Here is a 14,907-nt window from a genome sequence, read left to right on the forward strand (position 1 = left end):
GGGAGTACATTTTCTAATCTAATTGCCAATATTTTAGCTAGAATTTTGGTGTCTATATTCAGTAGACTCACTGGTCTGTAGGATGCTGCCTCTAGTGGGTCTTTTCCTTTTTTGTGTATTAGAGAGATTGTTGCCTGATAAAATGTTGTTGGACAAAAGCCTCTCTCAGATGATTCATTAAAAACTTTCAAGAGAAGGGGTGCCACCTCTGTAGCAAAAGTCTTATAAAATTCTGGTGTATACCCATCTGGGCCTGGTGCTTTTGAACTTCGTAAGCTGCGTATTGCTAAGGTAACCTCCTCCAGAGTTATAGGTTCCTCCAACAAACCCCTATCCTCCTGACAAATGGATGGAATCTTTACGTTATCAAAAAACTCTTGCATAGTTCCAGAATTAACTGTGGTTTCTGTTGTATATAGTTTGGAGTAAAATTGTTTGAATTCTTGATTTATTTCTGATTGGTCTTTTGTTATATTTCCAGAACGGGTGCAAATTTCAGTTATATGTCTAGATGCCTCAGATACTCTTATCTGATGGGCCTTCCCACCTTCTCCCCATGTTCATAGTATTTATGTCTGGAACGATTTATTAATTTAGTTGTCTCAGCTGTGGAGAGGAGATTGAATTCAGTTTGCAGACTTGTCCTCTTAGCCAGCAGGTCAGGAGTAGGAGATACTGCATACTGTTTATCCAATTGAACAATTTGTCTTGTTATATCTTTTCCTCTCTCATTTTTTGTTTTAACCAACTGAACGGAATAGGAAATAATCTGTCCTCGAACAAATGCTTTGAGGGCTTCCCATACTGTACTTTTAGAGACATCTGGAGTCTCGTTGGTTTGCATATATAAAGCTATTTGGGATCTGATGAACTCTACATGGGTTTCACTGGTTAATAAACCATTATCCATACGCCATGTTTTGGCTGAGTGCTTACCAGGAAAGTTTAATTGTAGTCTTAATGGGGCATGGTCTGATAAAACAATGGCTTCATAATCTACATACTTTAGTGCTGTAAGTAGTTTCGAATCTATAAAGTAATAATCGATCCTGGAGAAGGACTTGTGTGGCTGGGAGAAAAATGAATATTTTCTTTGGTTCCGGTTCATATGTCTCCATGCATCTATTACATTAACTGACTTTGAAAATTTTGTAGCAGTTTCGCTGATTTAGACAAAGAGTGTTGTTTATTTGATGATCTATCAAGCACTTGATCCATCACAAAGTTGAAATCGCCAGCTAGAATGAGGTTGTGGGTGTGAAGATTGGATAAAGAAGCTAGTACTGAGCCTATAAACTTCTCATCATCAAAGTTAGGGGCATAAGAGTTTGCTAGAATTATTGGAGTGTTATAAATTTCCCCTGTTACTATTACATATCTGCCATTTGAGTCAGAGATTATATCTGATGTAATAAAGGGAATATTTTTATTGATTATAATAGCAGTACCACGTGATTTCGAATTAAAGCTAGAATGAAACACATGTCCCACCCAGTTCTTATGTAATTGTTTATGTGTGTGGTTTTTAAGATGCTTTTCTTGTAAAAAAAAAAAAAAAAGCTACGCCCGCCCCCAATCTCTGTAGATGTGCTAGTACATTACCACGTAGGTTACTTAACCCGAAAAAGGAGCAAATAACAATAGTAACGTAGATAAATCTGAAAGTGAAGTGACTCATGTTCATTTCTCAAAGATAATAAAGACTGTCTTGTGTCTCTCTTTAACTAGTGTTATAGGTTTAATGCACACATCTAAAGCCTAAGCAGAGAGTGGGCACACAGGGATGTACAGTGTTGACAAGAAAGAGAAATGAAAGGGGAAAATAAAATACAAAACCCATTTCTTCGAGTGTTCCTATTTAAATCCTGAGTCTCTCCTCTCGTCCCGTCTCGTCGTCTCCCGCTTATCCGGATCCGGGTCGCGGGGGCAGCAGCCTCAACAGAGAGGTCCAGACGGCCCTCTCCCCAGTCACTTCCACCAGTTCCTCTGGGAGAATCCCGAGGCGTTCCAAGGCCAGCCGAGAGATATAATCCCTCCAGCGTGTCCTTGGTCGACCTCGAGGTCTCCTCCCGGTGGGACATGCCCAAAACACCTCCCCAGGGAGGCGTCCAGGAGGCATCCTCACTAGATGCCCGAACCACCTCAACTGGCTCCTCTCGACATGGAGGAGCAGCGGCTCTACTCCGAGTCCCTCCCGGATGACCGAGCTCCTCACCCTATCTCTAAGGCTGAGCCCGTGAGTCATCCACAATAATTATTGATACCACAAGTTCTGGCATAAAGGATATCAAATTCAGATCGCCACTTTTACTTGCGTTAATGGGGATCAGTCCATTTTGGCAATCTTCTCGTAGAATTCCTCAGCAGCTTTTGGAGAATCGAAGGAGCGTCTCACTCTATCTACATTGATAGCGAGCCTGGCTGGGTAAAACAAGCTGTACATGACGTTGGCCTCTCAGAGTTTTTTCTTTACTGGATTGAAAGCGGCGCGTTGTCTGCTGACTTCGGGGCTCATGTCTGGAAAGATGTACACCTGCTCTCCTCTGAATGATAGTCGCCCTTTAGTTTTGCCAAGGTCCAGTATCTTCTGTCTGTCCGTGTAGTAGTGGAGGCGGACGAGAATGGTCCGAGGTCTCTCTCCGTTGGTCGGCCGCGGGGCAAGTGTGCGGTGTGCTCGGTCTATAATCACCGGGGAGCTGAAGTTATCGGTTCCGAGCACAGCGGGGAAGAAATCCGCGAGGAACTTAATCATGTTGCCTTTCTCTGCTCCCTCTGCAACGCCGACCAGCCGTAGATTTTGTCTCCTGCTTCTGTTTTCTAGATCTTGACATTTGTCCTGCATTTTCTTACATTCCATAGTGATTAATTGTTGTGACATCTCCAGCGCAGTTACTCTGTCCATCGTTTCACCGAGCACGGTTCCCATCTCTTTATGTTTGTTTGTTGTCTCAGCCTGTGCCGACCGCAGCCGTGCTAACTCGCCAGCTAGCTCGCCAGCTAGCTCGTCTCGTATAGCCCGTATGTTGGCTTTTGTCTCTTCGCATAGAGAAACAATGTCCGTCTTAATTTCTTTAAACGATGTCGCTATTTCAGCTTTTATCTGGGCCAGCACCGCTTCTCTGGATGTCTGTAACTCCTCTCGTAGCATCCGCAGGGGGAGCGTGGTCTCGGGTGTTTTCTCTTGTGTATTCACACCTGCGCTGTCGGCCATTATTGTGCTGCCTCGTGTGAATGGAGTTATCGTTTTCTGTACCTGCGTTCCTTGTTGTTTCTTTGTGTGTGCGCTCTTCCTCATAGCATAAGTTTTGTTACTTGGTAATTAAAAAATTAGACTATGCTCTGTTTTCTTCGTTTTTGGAGGTTTAAACTTATTTAGTAAGTGATTATTTGTCGGAGCTCTTCTCCTCTGCTGCCTACTCCATTAAGCGGAAACCGGAAGTCCTCATACCGCACTTCTTTCAGGTTTCTGGCTGCTCTCAGTATCTTCTCCCGGTCTTGATAGTTGAGAAGCTTCATGACAATCGTTCTGGGTGACGAGGGCCAGTTTGGCTTCACCTGACCTACCCTGTGCCCCCTTTCAATTAACCGGGTTGGGGATGAGGGAGTCCCCCAACACTTTAGGTCGGCAATTTTCCAGAAAGCTGCACATATTCAGACCTCCAGTTTTTTCAGAAAGACCAACCAGTCTCAGATTAGAGCGTCTTGCTCGGTCTTCTTGGTTTTGGATTTTTTTCTTTAGTATTTCCAGCATATCTTCCAGCTGTCCAACTTTTTCTTGCAGGGTTGTCACATCCTCCTCAGTTGGCATGATTCTTTCCTCAGCCTCTCCCATTCATTTGGAGTGTGACAATATGTCGTTCTTAATATCGTTTATTGCTTCCATCATGTTGGCAGATTGTGTATTGATATCTTCCTTAACCCATTTATACCGGATGCTGCGCAGCGCAACATTGCCCCTCCCACCGGTTGCTGCGTAGCGCAACATTGCCCCTCCTGCCGGTTGCTGCGTAGTGCAACATTGCCCCTCCCGCCAGTTGCTGCGTAGTGCAGCATTGTTGATTCCTTGTCATTTTCATGACGCATGCAGCATATAAATATGTAAAATATGTATAAATATATCATGAAAATTACGAGGAATCAACAAAGCTGCGCTACGCAACAACCGGCGGGAGGGGCAATGTTGCGCTGCACAGCATCCGGTATGAATGGGTTAAGTGCACGAATGGCCCCCAGGATGTCGCTGTTTGTAGGCATACCAGCTCCGGCTTCGTCTTCACTAGCATTTGTAGCAGCGCTAGCATCACCTGCTGCTCCTTTAGCACGTGTGGTCATCATGCTTTTTTCCACCGTTGTTTTCAGTGAATGTTGTCTCCGTTTAGATTTTCTAGATGGCATTAACTCCCATAGAACCTCTTCAAGTGTTCAAATCAATATTCTCGAGCCTTCAGTTGTTTTTACAGGAGTGTTCAGAAAGTTAGTGAGGAGCCAAGTTTAATGCAACTTGTCAGCGCCGCGACATAACCGGAAGTCCCAGAGGTGAATATTTGATTTACAGTCCTCTCCAACTCAAGCTTAATGACCCCAAAAACAAAAAAAGAAAAATAACTTGACAGCACGGCCTCACCTCTCCTCGCCGGAGCAAAAATTTAACTGCTTATATAAGCTACTTCAACACTGCGATGTTTTCGTTTTAATTTGCATCTTTTGCCACGTTTTCATCTCTTTCGACTTTTGGAAAAGCTACTGGCCCCATCTTAGTTTGAAAACTCTAGGGGTGTGTTGTAGTCTGGACAGACCTAAACAGAGGCCATTGGAAACAAAGACAGACACCCACGGTCTCTCCTGATTGGGTCTCATCAGCCTTGACTGTCAGTGGTGAATAAACCATGGATAATGAAATACAAGCATTACTGACCTTGTTGTTGCTAGCAACTATTGTTGTCATCGTCGTCGTCATCATCGTTATCTCCCGCTCATCCGGATCCGGGTCACGGGGGCAGCAGCCTCAGCAAAGAGGTCCAGACAGCCCTCTCCCCAGCCACTTCCACCAGCTCTTCCGGGAGAATCCCGAGGCGTTCCAAGGCCAGCCAAGAGATATAATCCCTCCAGCAGCGGTTCTACTCGGAGTCCCTCCCAGATGACCGAGCTCCTCACCCTATCTCTAAGGCTGAGCCCGGCCACCCTGCGGAGGAAACTCATTTCGGCCGCTTGTATTCGTGATCTCGTTCATTCGGTCATTACCGAGCTCATGACCATAGGTGAGGGTTGGAACATAGATTGACCAGTAAATCAAGAGCCTCGCCTTCTGGCTTAGCTCCCTCTTCCCCACAATGGACCGATTCAGCGCCCGCATCACTACTGACGCCGCCCCAATCCGCCTGTCAATCTCCCGTCCCATCCTACTCTCACTCGTGAACAGGATCCCGAGATACTTAAACTCCTCCACCTGAGGCAGAGCCTCCCCCCCGACCCGGAGCGGGCAATCCACCCGTTTCTGGCTGAGAACCATGGCCTCTGACTTGGAGGTGCTGATCTTCATCCCTGCGAACCACCCAAGCGAGAGCTGTAGGTCGGTGCTCGATGAAGCTAAGAGGACCACATCATCTGCAAAAAGCAGAGACGAAATCCTCCCGCCACCGAACCCAAATCCCTCCACCACCTAGAAATTCTGTCCATAAAAGTTATGAACAGAACCGGTGACAAAGGGCAGCCCTGATGGAGTCCAACCCTCACTGGGAACAGGACCGACTTACTGCCGGCTACGCGAACCAGACTCCCACTCCTTTGGTACAGGGACTTAATGGCTGCTAACAAGGGGCCATCCACCCCATACTCCCGGGGCACCCCCCACAGGGAGCCCCTGGGGACACGGTCGTAAGCCTTCTCCAAATCCACAAAACACATGTGGACTGGATTGACAAACTCCCATGCTCCCTCCAGCACCCTAGCAAGGGTAAAGAGCTGGTCCACAGTTCCACGTCCAGGACGAAAACCACATTGCTCCTCCTCAATCTGAGATTCGACTACCGACCGGACCCTCTTTTCCAGTACCCTGGCATAGACCTTACCGGGGAGGTTGAGGAGTGTAATTCCTCGGTAGTTGGAACACACCCTCTGGTCACCCCTCTTAAAGATGGGGACCACCACCTCGGTTTGCCACTCCAGAGGCACTGCCCCCAATGTCCACGCAATGTTGCAGAGGCGTGTCAACCAAGATAATCCTACAACATCCAGAGCCTTGAGATACCCAGGGCGGATCTCATCAACCCCCGGAGCTCCGCTACCGCGCAGTTGTTTCACTACCTCGGCGACTTCTGCCCCGTAGATTAGACCATCCATCCCCAGGTCTCTTGGCTCTGTTTCCTCCACAGAATACATGTTGGTGGGATTGAGGAGCTCCTCAAAGTGTTCCTTCCACCGTCTGACTATATCCTCAGTTGACGTCAGCAGCTCCCCGCCCCCACTGTAAACTGTGTGAGCAAGTTGCTGCCTTCCTCCCCTGAGGTGCCGGACGGTTTGCCAGAACCTTTTTGGAGCCGATCGATAGTCTTCCTCCATAGTCTCACCGAACTCCTCCCACAGCCGAGTTTTTGCCTCAGCAACTGCCGCGGCTGTGCTCCGCTTGGCCCTCCGGTACCAGTCAGCTGATTCCGGAGACCCACAGGCCAACCACGTCCTGTAGGCCTCCTTCTTCAGCCTGACGGCTTCCCCCACCTCTGGTGTCCACCAGCGGGTATGGGGGTTACCGCCACGACTGGCCCCAGCTACCCTGCGGCTGCAGCTTGCAACAGCAGCCTCAACAATAGCAGAGTGGAACAAGGCCCATTCGGACTCAATGTCCCCCACCGCCCTCAGGACACGATCGAAACTCTGCCGGAGACGTGCGTTGAAAATCATCTTGACGGGTTCTTCCGCCAGGCTTTCCCAGCAGACCCTCACAACCTGTTTGGGCCTGCTGGGAAAGCCTGGCGTCTTCCCCCGCCATCTGATCCAACTCACCACCAGCTGGTGGTCAGTTGACAACTCTGCTCCTCTATTCACCCAAGTGTCCAAAACATATGGCCGCAGGTCTGATGATACGACTACAAAGTCAATCATAGACCAGCGACCTAGGGTGTCCTGGTGCCATGTGCACCTATGGACATTCTTATGTTTGAACATGGTGTTAGTTATGGCCAAACTGTGACTGGCACAGAAGTCCAATAACTGAACGCCGCTCGGGTTCAGATCAGGCAGGCCGTTCCTCCCCACCACACCCCTCCAGGTCACGCTGTCATTGCCCACGTGAGTGTTGAAGTCTCCCAATAGGACAATGGAGTTCACTTTCGGGGCACTTTCCAGCACCCGTCCCAAGGACTCCAAAAAGGGCGGGTAGTCTGAACTGCTGTTTGGTGCATAGGCACCGACAACAGTCAGAACCCGATCCCCGACCCGGAGCCACAGGGACGCAACCCTTTCATCCACCGGGGTGAACCTCAACATACAGGCAGAGAGCCTGGGGGCCACTATATCTAGCCGGTACCGTTCAACCTCTTCCACAAGCTCCTGCTCCTTCCCCGCCAGAGAGGTGACGTTCCATGTTCCAAAAACCAGTTTCCGTAACCGAGGATCGGACCGCCAAGGCCCCCACCTTGGTCTGCTGCCCAATCCACATTGCACCAGACCCCACTGACTCTTCCTGCAGGTGGTGGGCCCACTGGGAGACGAACCCATGTAGCCGGTTCGGGCTGGGCGGCTGTTGTTCAGTTAAATTCTGCATTTTAACACTGCAGCTGTCTTTGCTGTTGCTTGTTCATAGTATTTTTCGCAATTTATAGCAAAGTAGACAATCTGTTTCCTGTTTACACCGATCCAAGCATGCCCAGTGTACATGATTGCTCATGTACATGTGTGTTTTCATTCATTTGATACAGAGCTAAATCTGTCATCTGTCATCTGGACAGAGATCGCTTTAAATGTAGTTAGAAGTGTGGACGTAGCCAATTAACACCTAACTTGCTTCAGCCTGAACCGCAACACAGTAGGTTGTCCTACACAGCAATTTCAACACCAGTTGACATGATTGATTCCTTTCTAAGCACAGTTACATAACTTAAAAAATACAAAAATCAAAAGAAATTATTTGATAGAAAATAAACCCCTCTTCTTGGTTTGACCCAGTGATGTCACCACAACATCACCAAGATTATAAAAACCAGGAAATGCTGGGCCCTGGACCCCCTCCGAAACACCAGTCCTGCATAGTGGGTCAGACCAAAGGGACAAACTATTACACAAAGTTCAAGCCTGCAACATAATAAAAGTAACTAAGCCTAATTTAGGCCTCCTGTACTTGTACTTGGTGTAAATGTAATATATTGCTAACACTAACAAACCTGGGACAGTAGGGGATACAATGTTACAATGGTAAATCATAGTAAACTGAACACATGTAGAAAATGGTGACGTGGTATACTGTGTAATAGACATGTAAGGGACAAGTGGTGAGTAAAAGAGTTCTCACTCAGTGTTTTGTTTGAAGTCTCATTTAATAACAGGATCAGCATCTGTCTGTTACCTGATGTTTGCGGACACAACTTCTCAGTAGATTTTTTCCAGCTCAACATCTGTAGCATCCAGTCGATGCTTTCAAAACTGTTAGACACAGGCAAGTACATTTAACATACCTTGTAGCCCCTCTTGACTAAAGCTATACTCCTTATCTTGCTCTCCCTGTTTACCATTTATCACTGTTTCTCTCCTTATCCTTGCTGTTAGCTTACTACACCGTGTACACTATATTTGCCGCCAATTTCCGCCTTCTCCGTCCACTACGTGCATACAGAATCCTTTCAAAATAAACTTGCGGTTTAACAGGACATATCAAAATAAAAGCATGTAAAAGTGCATTAAAAACGTAAACTCTATTTGGGGTCATTTACAACATCCATCCAGTGTAGTCAACTGTGTGTGAAATCACTCCCTTGCTCACTCAGTCACTATCAACAGACTCTCAGCAGTTTACTTTATAGTAAACAGTACATTCAGATTTCAGTTACTGATCATCATCACTGTCAGCTGTTGTGTCGCACACTGGAAATGTTCACATCCATGAAATGCGGAGCATTGCATTGTGGGATTGTCAGCAGAAAGTAGTGCACATGTTGAACGCTGCTTTTTTACTTCTTTTGAGGGTCACGCGTGTGAATGATTGTTTGTCTCTGTGTTGGCCCTGTGATAAAGACCTGTCCAGGATGTACCCCTCTCACCCAGTGTCTGCTGGGATTGGCTCCAGCTGATGGATGGATAATGTCAGACAGCTGCTGTCAATCAAACACAGACATTCTCCTCCAGCTGGATGAGACTAAAAAAGGAGCATTCCTGATATTTCCCTAAAGACTTTTGTTCTTCCTTCAAATAATAAAACTTTTAATGATGAATTAAAAAAAACTAGTGGGCAAAGCGGCAGAAGACATCGCATTTATGCAACTTTGTCCTCTGCTCGTTCAGCAGGTATCTGATAGACTGCTAATACTGTCTCCATTACTGGTGGATTTTGTTGCACGTATGGTTAAAGGGCACCGTCATCATCAGCTCATGTAAAATACAACCTGAAAGTTTGATTTTCTCTGTTGAGTGTGTAAACAGGCAGAGAGCAGAGGAGAGAAAGAACAAAGCCACAGCCATGCTCCATATCATCAGACATGACTTCATCAGACACTAATTTTCTTGCTAATCGGTCAAGGTATTGGCTGCCAATATATCGTGCATCTCTAATTTTTATGTCACATCTGGTTTTATGCTGTTTATATGTGGAAACAGAAAATATAGTAAAATGAAAAACAAACAAATGCATATTAGGGCTGGGCAAGTGGTTTCAAATCAAACCTAACATTAAGTTGGATATTTTTTCCAATATTAATATGTATCTCTATATAACAAACATAAAATAATCAAAACATAGTAATCCAAATGAACTATGTTTAAAACAAAACCTTAAATAACAAATTTGTAGCTTTTAATTACAATTTGCCTAGAACAAGAGAAATGTAAAATGATGAAGCAACATGAAAAACAATGTTATTACCCAGCAGCCCAGTGCACAGAAGAACTTTCAAAACCACCACAGTCTCAGACTGTTCTCAGACAAGTCTTCATATTCTTCCTTTTAACTTTTCCTTTATGCTGAAACATTCACAGTTTTCCAGCATCACCTTCAGATCTACATTATTCCTTAGCAGTGATTCCATAACCAATCTGAAATTTCATTTCCCTCAACTCCCGAGTGCCCAGGTATCCACAGAAAGCCTACATGAGAGCCCAAATTCTCAATCCTGAACAAGCAGAATAAAATCTCCTGGAGTAGGTCAGGGCGGGCCTTGATGTCCCATACTCAGAGGCAAGGCAGCCACAGAATCTGAATTGATGACACTTTTAGGGGGTTTGACTAGCTCTATCCACCACATAGCCCATAAAATTGCCAGTAACGTGGTAGAATAAACAGATATATTGTTAGATCTGCCACAACTGCAGATTAACCACATACATCCCAAACCCAGTTTTCCCAGAGGCTGGGTCCATCAGTTAATTCTGCACATACTCTTTCTGAAAGTGATTTACATATTTGTAGACATGACGACAACAAAGATTTTTATTATGTGTCAAATAAAGCAAAGATAAATATCCTCGGATTGAGGGAGAAACCAGATAGGAACAGGAGACATGACAGACCCAATCACACTATCTAAGTCCAATGTTTACTGCAAGCTGTTTTATAGACTGAAAGAAATTTGACTTCTTTTCCCTACCTATGAATTCCCAGTAATCTTCTAAAACATTTTGTTGCTGAACTATATTAAAGGCCACTTAATTTATCCCAATAATGAAGTCCCAGTTTGTTTCTCCTGATTGCTAAAGGGGATTCCCCCATTTCCAGGCTGGAATTGGTGTTATAAAATCCTGGAGAAAATCTGAGAAAAAAAAGGCCTTCTTAGACAAGCATGATATTCTCGAGGTCTTCCTGTCTGGGTTTAAAACCTTTCACAGTACTGAATCAGCACTCTTAAGGGGTTTTAATGAGATCTTCTTAGCTACTGATTCTGGTGACTGTGTCATCCTTGTGCTTTTAGACCTAACTGCTACCTTTGACACAGTGGGCCACAATGTCCTCATCTCTCATGTAGATCACTGGGTGGGCATTAATGGTGCAGCACTGGATTGGTTTAGGTCCTACCTGGCTGAAAGAAGTTTTTGCGTCAGCCTTGGTGATTTTGTGTCCTCTTCCATGCCTCTCCCCAGTGGGGTGTCACAGAGTTTGATTCTTGGCCCCCTTCCTTTTTTGCTTTATTCACTCCCCCTTGGTCCTATTTTCAGAAAACATGGCATCTCGTTCCACTGTTATGCGGATGATAGTCAAATTTATGTACCCCTGAAGCAGAAAGATTTGTACTCTGTCAAACCGCTACTAGAGTGTTTCAACGACAACGATTGCTAGGCTGCAGCACCAAGAACCTTATGAGCAGGGACCAGGCAGGAAAGACAGTGCCATGTTTTTGATCCAAAGCCAGCCAGAGAGAGAGAAAAAGGAGATGGTGGTGGCAGAGGTGGCAAGGATGTAGGAAGGGAGCTACAAGATCAAGGCTGTGTGACAGGGCTGACAACGAAGGTCTCAAAGTGAGACCATCCAACACCATCTGCAGGTCCTGACCTGAAGTACTCCACATCAAACAAATTGTCTTCTAAAAAAAATCTGTGGCAAACAGAGTACACTGTTGTCTGTCACTGTGTGGCTTTCAAATGCTTCACGTAGTGGCTTTAAAACATCTCAAATCAATAATTTTATAGAACAGTTGATCAAATGACTGTGTAATGTGAATGTGTAGTGACAAACTCACAGAGAATTATCACCAATTTTGCAGTTCCTCTTGCTCTACACAGCTTTTTAGCCTCTTTACTGATTGGTTTGCTTTATTGGATCACAAATTTTCACAACTACGTTTCCAGCAGGAGCAGAAGCAGCAGCTGTTTTCAGAGAAACAGCAGTAAAAGGCTCTGTCCTCTCCCTGCTCAGCATCAAACAGCAGACTTTCTAAGCTGATTACGTGTCAGTGTTGATGTCCTAAGAGCCCCCCCCCCCAAAAAAAAACTACAACAAAATATCAAGCAAAATATTCATTAATGCAGCTTTAATAACATTTATAATAAACAACTTCTGTTATATATGTTACACCTTAAGTAAACAAATACTGTTCACCATTAATGTTCACTCTTCTTCTTGGAAACTGTAGTTTAACAACGACAAAAAAAAACTTAACTTGAGGTCCTCTTACAAGCTGTAACTGTATCTCATAGCATTCAGCAGTAGATCATCAATGACAACCGAGCTACACTTTTTCCATGAAAACAGAGCAAACTCCATCCAGTGATGAAGACCGCAAGATGCAGTTGAAAGCTCTGCAGTGCACAGCCTCATTAGATAAACCAGAGGTAAAGGATCCACTGAGGGTCCTTCTTCAAACTTATATTTACAATCCATCCAACCATCTGAAGTAACAAAGGCAGATTTCTTCTCAGGAGTCCTCCTTCTCTTGATACCTGTAACACCAAAAATCAGCAAAAAAATCACAAGGCAGAACAAAATGATCCACAACACACAGTGTATTCATACTCAGTGTGTTTACATGCACTTAAGTGACCAGGTTAGTCAGAGAAACCAGGCTATGAGGGTAATTTGGAGTACATAGTTACATGCACTGTAATAACCAGCTTACTGTAAATCTGCAATACATGCAGCAGGTCAGTGATCAGATCTCTGCCCTGCCTCTGTCCTTATTTTGGAAAAATTACTGACTTATTTTAAAGTAGCAGTGATAGAAGAGGCAGTCTGTGTCCTCAGGTCCTGGTTTGTTTGTTTGTTTGTTTGTTTGTTTGTTTGTGTGTGTGTGTGTGTGTGTGTGTGTGTGTGTGTGTGTGTGTGTGTGTGTGTGTGTGTGTGTGTGTGTGTGTGTGTGTGTGTGTGTATAGCCTGAGAGCTCAGTGAGAGGACAAACAAACACAGAGCTTACCCTCACAGCATGAACATGTCTGAGTTTAACTGTCAAATGCTCAGTGTGTAGATCGACTTATTTAAAGTGGATTATTCAGTGGGACTTTGGATGGAATGATTTTAAATACAAAGACGCATCACTCCGCATCTCTCCCTTCATCCAGCCACTCTGCTGGTACTTTCTCTGTCTGTAGTCTGTTATGCACATGTGTACTTATAAAAAGCCAATTAGAAACCTGGTTACCAGTAAACATGGCAGAGAAATCCAGGAGGATTTCACCTAGATAAATCAGGTTTCCTGTTTACATGACATTTAAGGAATCAGGTTCCTGGAAAAAGCTAAATGAAACTGACTGATTACCTGCAGTGTATACAGGTGAAGAAGACAGTCTGTCCTTCATCTGCAGATCTCATCTGCCTGGTGTGGTAAACCATCCCCTCTTTATTGCAGCGAGAGCAGCGTCTGTCAATCTAAAGGAAGAAGATGCCCTCGTTAATACAATGTACCATTGTTGCCATAACACAAAACAGTCAGCGAGCAGCAGTGCAGTTGGTTTGTTCTTACCACAGGTCCCTTTAGTTCAGAGTCCTCCTCATCCTCCAGAACCACTGATGACTGCTCCACGGGGTTAAAAATTACTGTAGAGTGGATCTTCTGACCTGAAAACTCTGGAAAATAAAACACATGCATGTTAAGGATAATCTGTGGAAATCTGTGCAAAAAATGATACCAACTGTTTGCATATGGACTGTTTTTCTAATGAAAGTGGACAGTGAGGTGTGTGGATTATTTAATGTAATAGGGACATTGTTTCTGGAAAGACACTTTATTGTTGACTTTTAAGGCGTGGGTAGATACCACTAGAGGGAAGTAAGAATATGTTTTGTTTTTTGCTGTATTTGTAAATTGTTGAACCAACTCCCTAAATGTCAGCTGCTCTGCTCCTATTACTCAAATGAACTGTAGTTGTAACTCTACAGACGACCTCCAGGACGCAGCTCACCAGTGTTTTTATTGACATTTAATTTGTAAAGAAGAACAGTTCCCTCGTAGCTACATTTCCACATTGGACAGACTAGTGCACTGAGGAGTGTGCTGTCTTTCTGGGCTAATATACAACCTTCTGTAGACCATACTTGGTACCTGCCACAGGGATGCAGAAGGAGCAGCGGGGGCAGCGGACTGTGTCCTGTATTCCTGGGAGAGGAAGAACATTCCCACACTCTGGACAGAAGTTGGGATCACCACCAAAACACGACATCTCTGTGTGAAGAAAAGGAGCATCAGTACTGTATTAAATCCCTACATGGTCACTGTGTACCACAACAAACACAAACTGTCTTTTGAGGGTTTTTTTTGCATTGTATATCAGTATATTTACAAAATTAGTTACAATTGAGACTTTGAAATAATTAAGTTGTAGTGTAGTGTAAATACTTGTATTAAAAGAAAGACTCAACTTTCTTTATCGATTAATTTGAGAAATGTATCTTATTGTATTCTGAGTCTGTGTTGCGGCGACACTGACACACTTGAGGGCTTGCCTTCAAAATAAATTAAAATATTAACATGGGACTGCGTGTATGTAAGAATTGAAAATGTGACAAATGCTAGCACAGAATTTAAGGGAGCATGTAACTTTAGCACGTGAGAACTGGACCACATCTGGATCTATTAGCTACCGTTATATTCAATTTAGCCTTAGACAGACTGAGACCAGAATTTAGTTACTGACCTGTTTAATTTGTAACTATTGTTATTCCCGACAAATAACAAGCAGTTTCGTCGGAAAGATGAAAGTGTCTCTGTGATGTTACTCCAAGTTTGGCATCCGCATGGTCGCACACCGCTGGGTCCTTCTACTCTTCACCGTCGCATACTG

The 14,907-nt window shown here is 44.6% G+C and overlaps 1 protein-coding gene across 2 annotated transcripts; it reads right to left on the bottom strand.

The window, feature by feature from the left end:
- Positions 1-12,149: 12,149 nt before the first annotated feature.
- Positions 12,150-14,844, bottom strand: znrd1 (zinc ribbon domain containing 1). 2 transcript variants are annotated; one of them, XM_022744120.1, is made up of 5 exons: positions 14,761-14,844; positions 14,169-14,288; positions 13,590-13,693; positions 13,386-13,495; positions 12,150-12,573 (listed from the first exon to the last, which is right to left on the bottom strand). In XM_022744120.1, exons 2-5 carry the CDS (start codon positions 14,284-14,286, stop codon positions 12,549-12,551), a joined length of 357 nt encoding a protein of 118 aa, XP_022599841.1. In that variant the 5' UTR covers positions 14,287-14,288; positions 14,761-14,844; the 3' UTR covers positions 12,150-12,548. The 2 variants fall into 2 exon arrangements, with proteins under 2 accessions (XP_022599841.1, XP_022599842.1); XM_022744121.1 differs by having other exon boundaries at positions 14,162-14,288.
- Positions 14,845-14,907: the final 63 nt, after the last annotated feature.

The sequence above is a fragment of the Seriola dumerili genome, unplaced genomic scaffold (assembly GCF_002260705.1).
Source record: "Seriola dumerili isolate Sdu_G_001 unplaced genomic scaffold, Sdu_1.0 BDQW01000078.1, whole genome shotgun sequence".
In the NCBI taxonomy this organism is placed as follows: domain Eukaryota; kingdom Metazoa; phylum Chordata; class Actinopteri; order Carangiformes; family Carangidae; genus Seriola; species Seriola dumerili.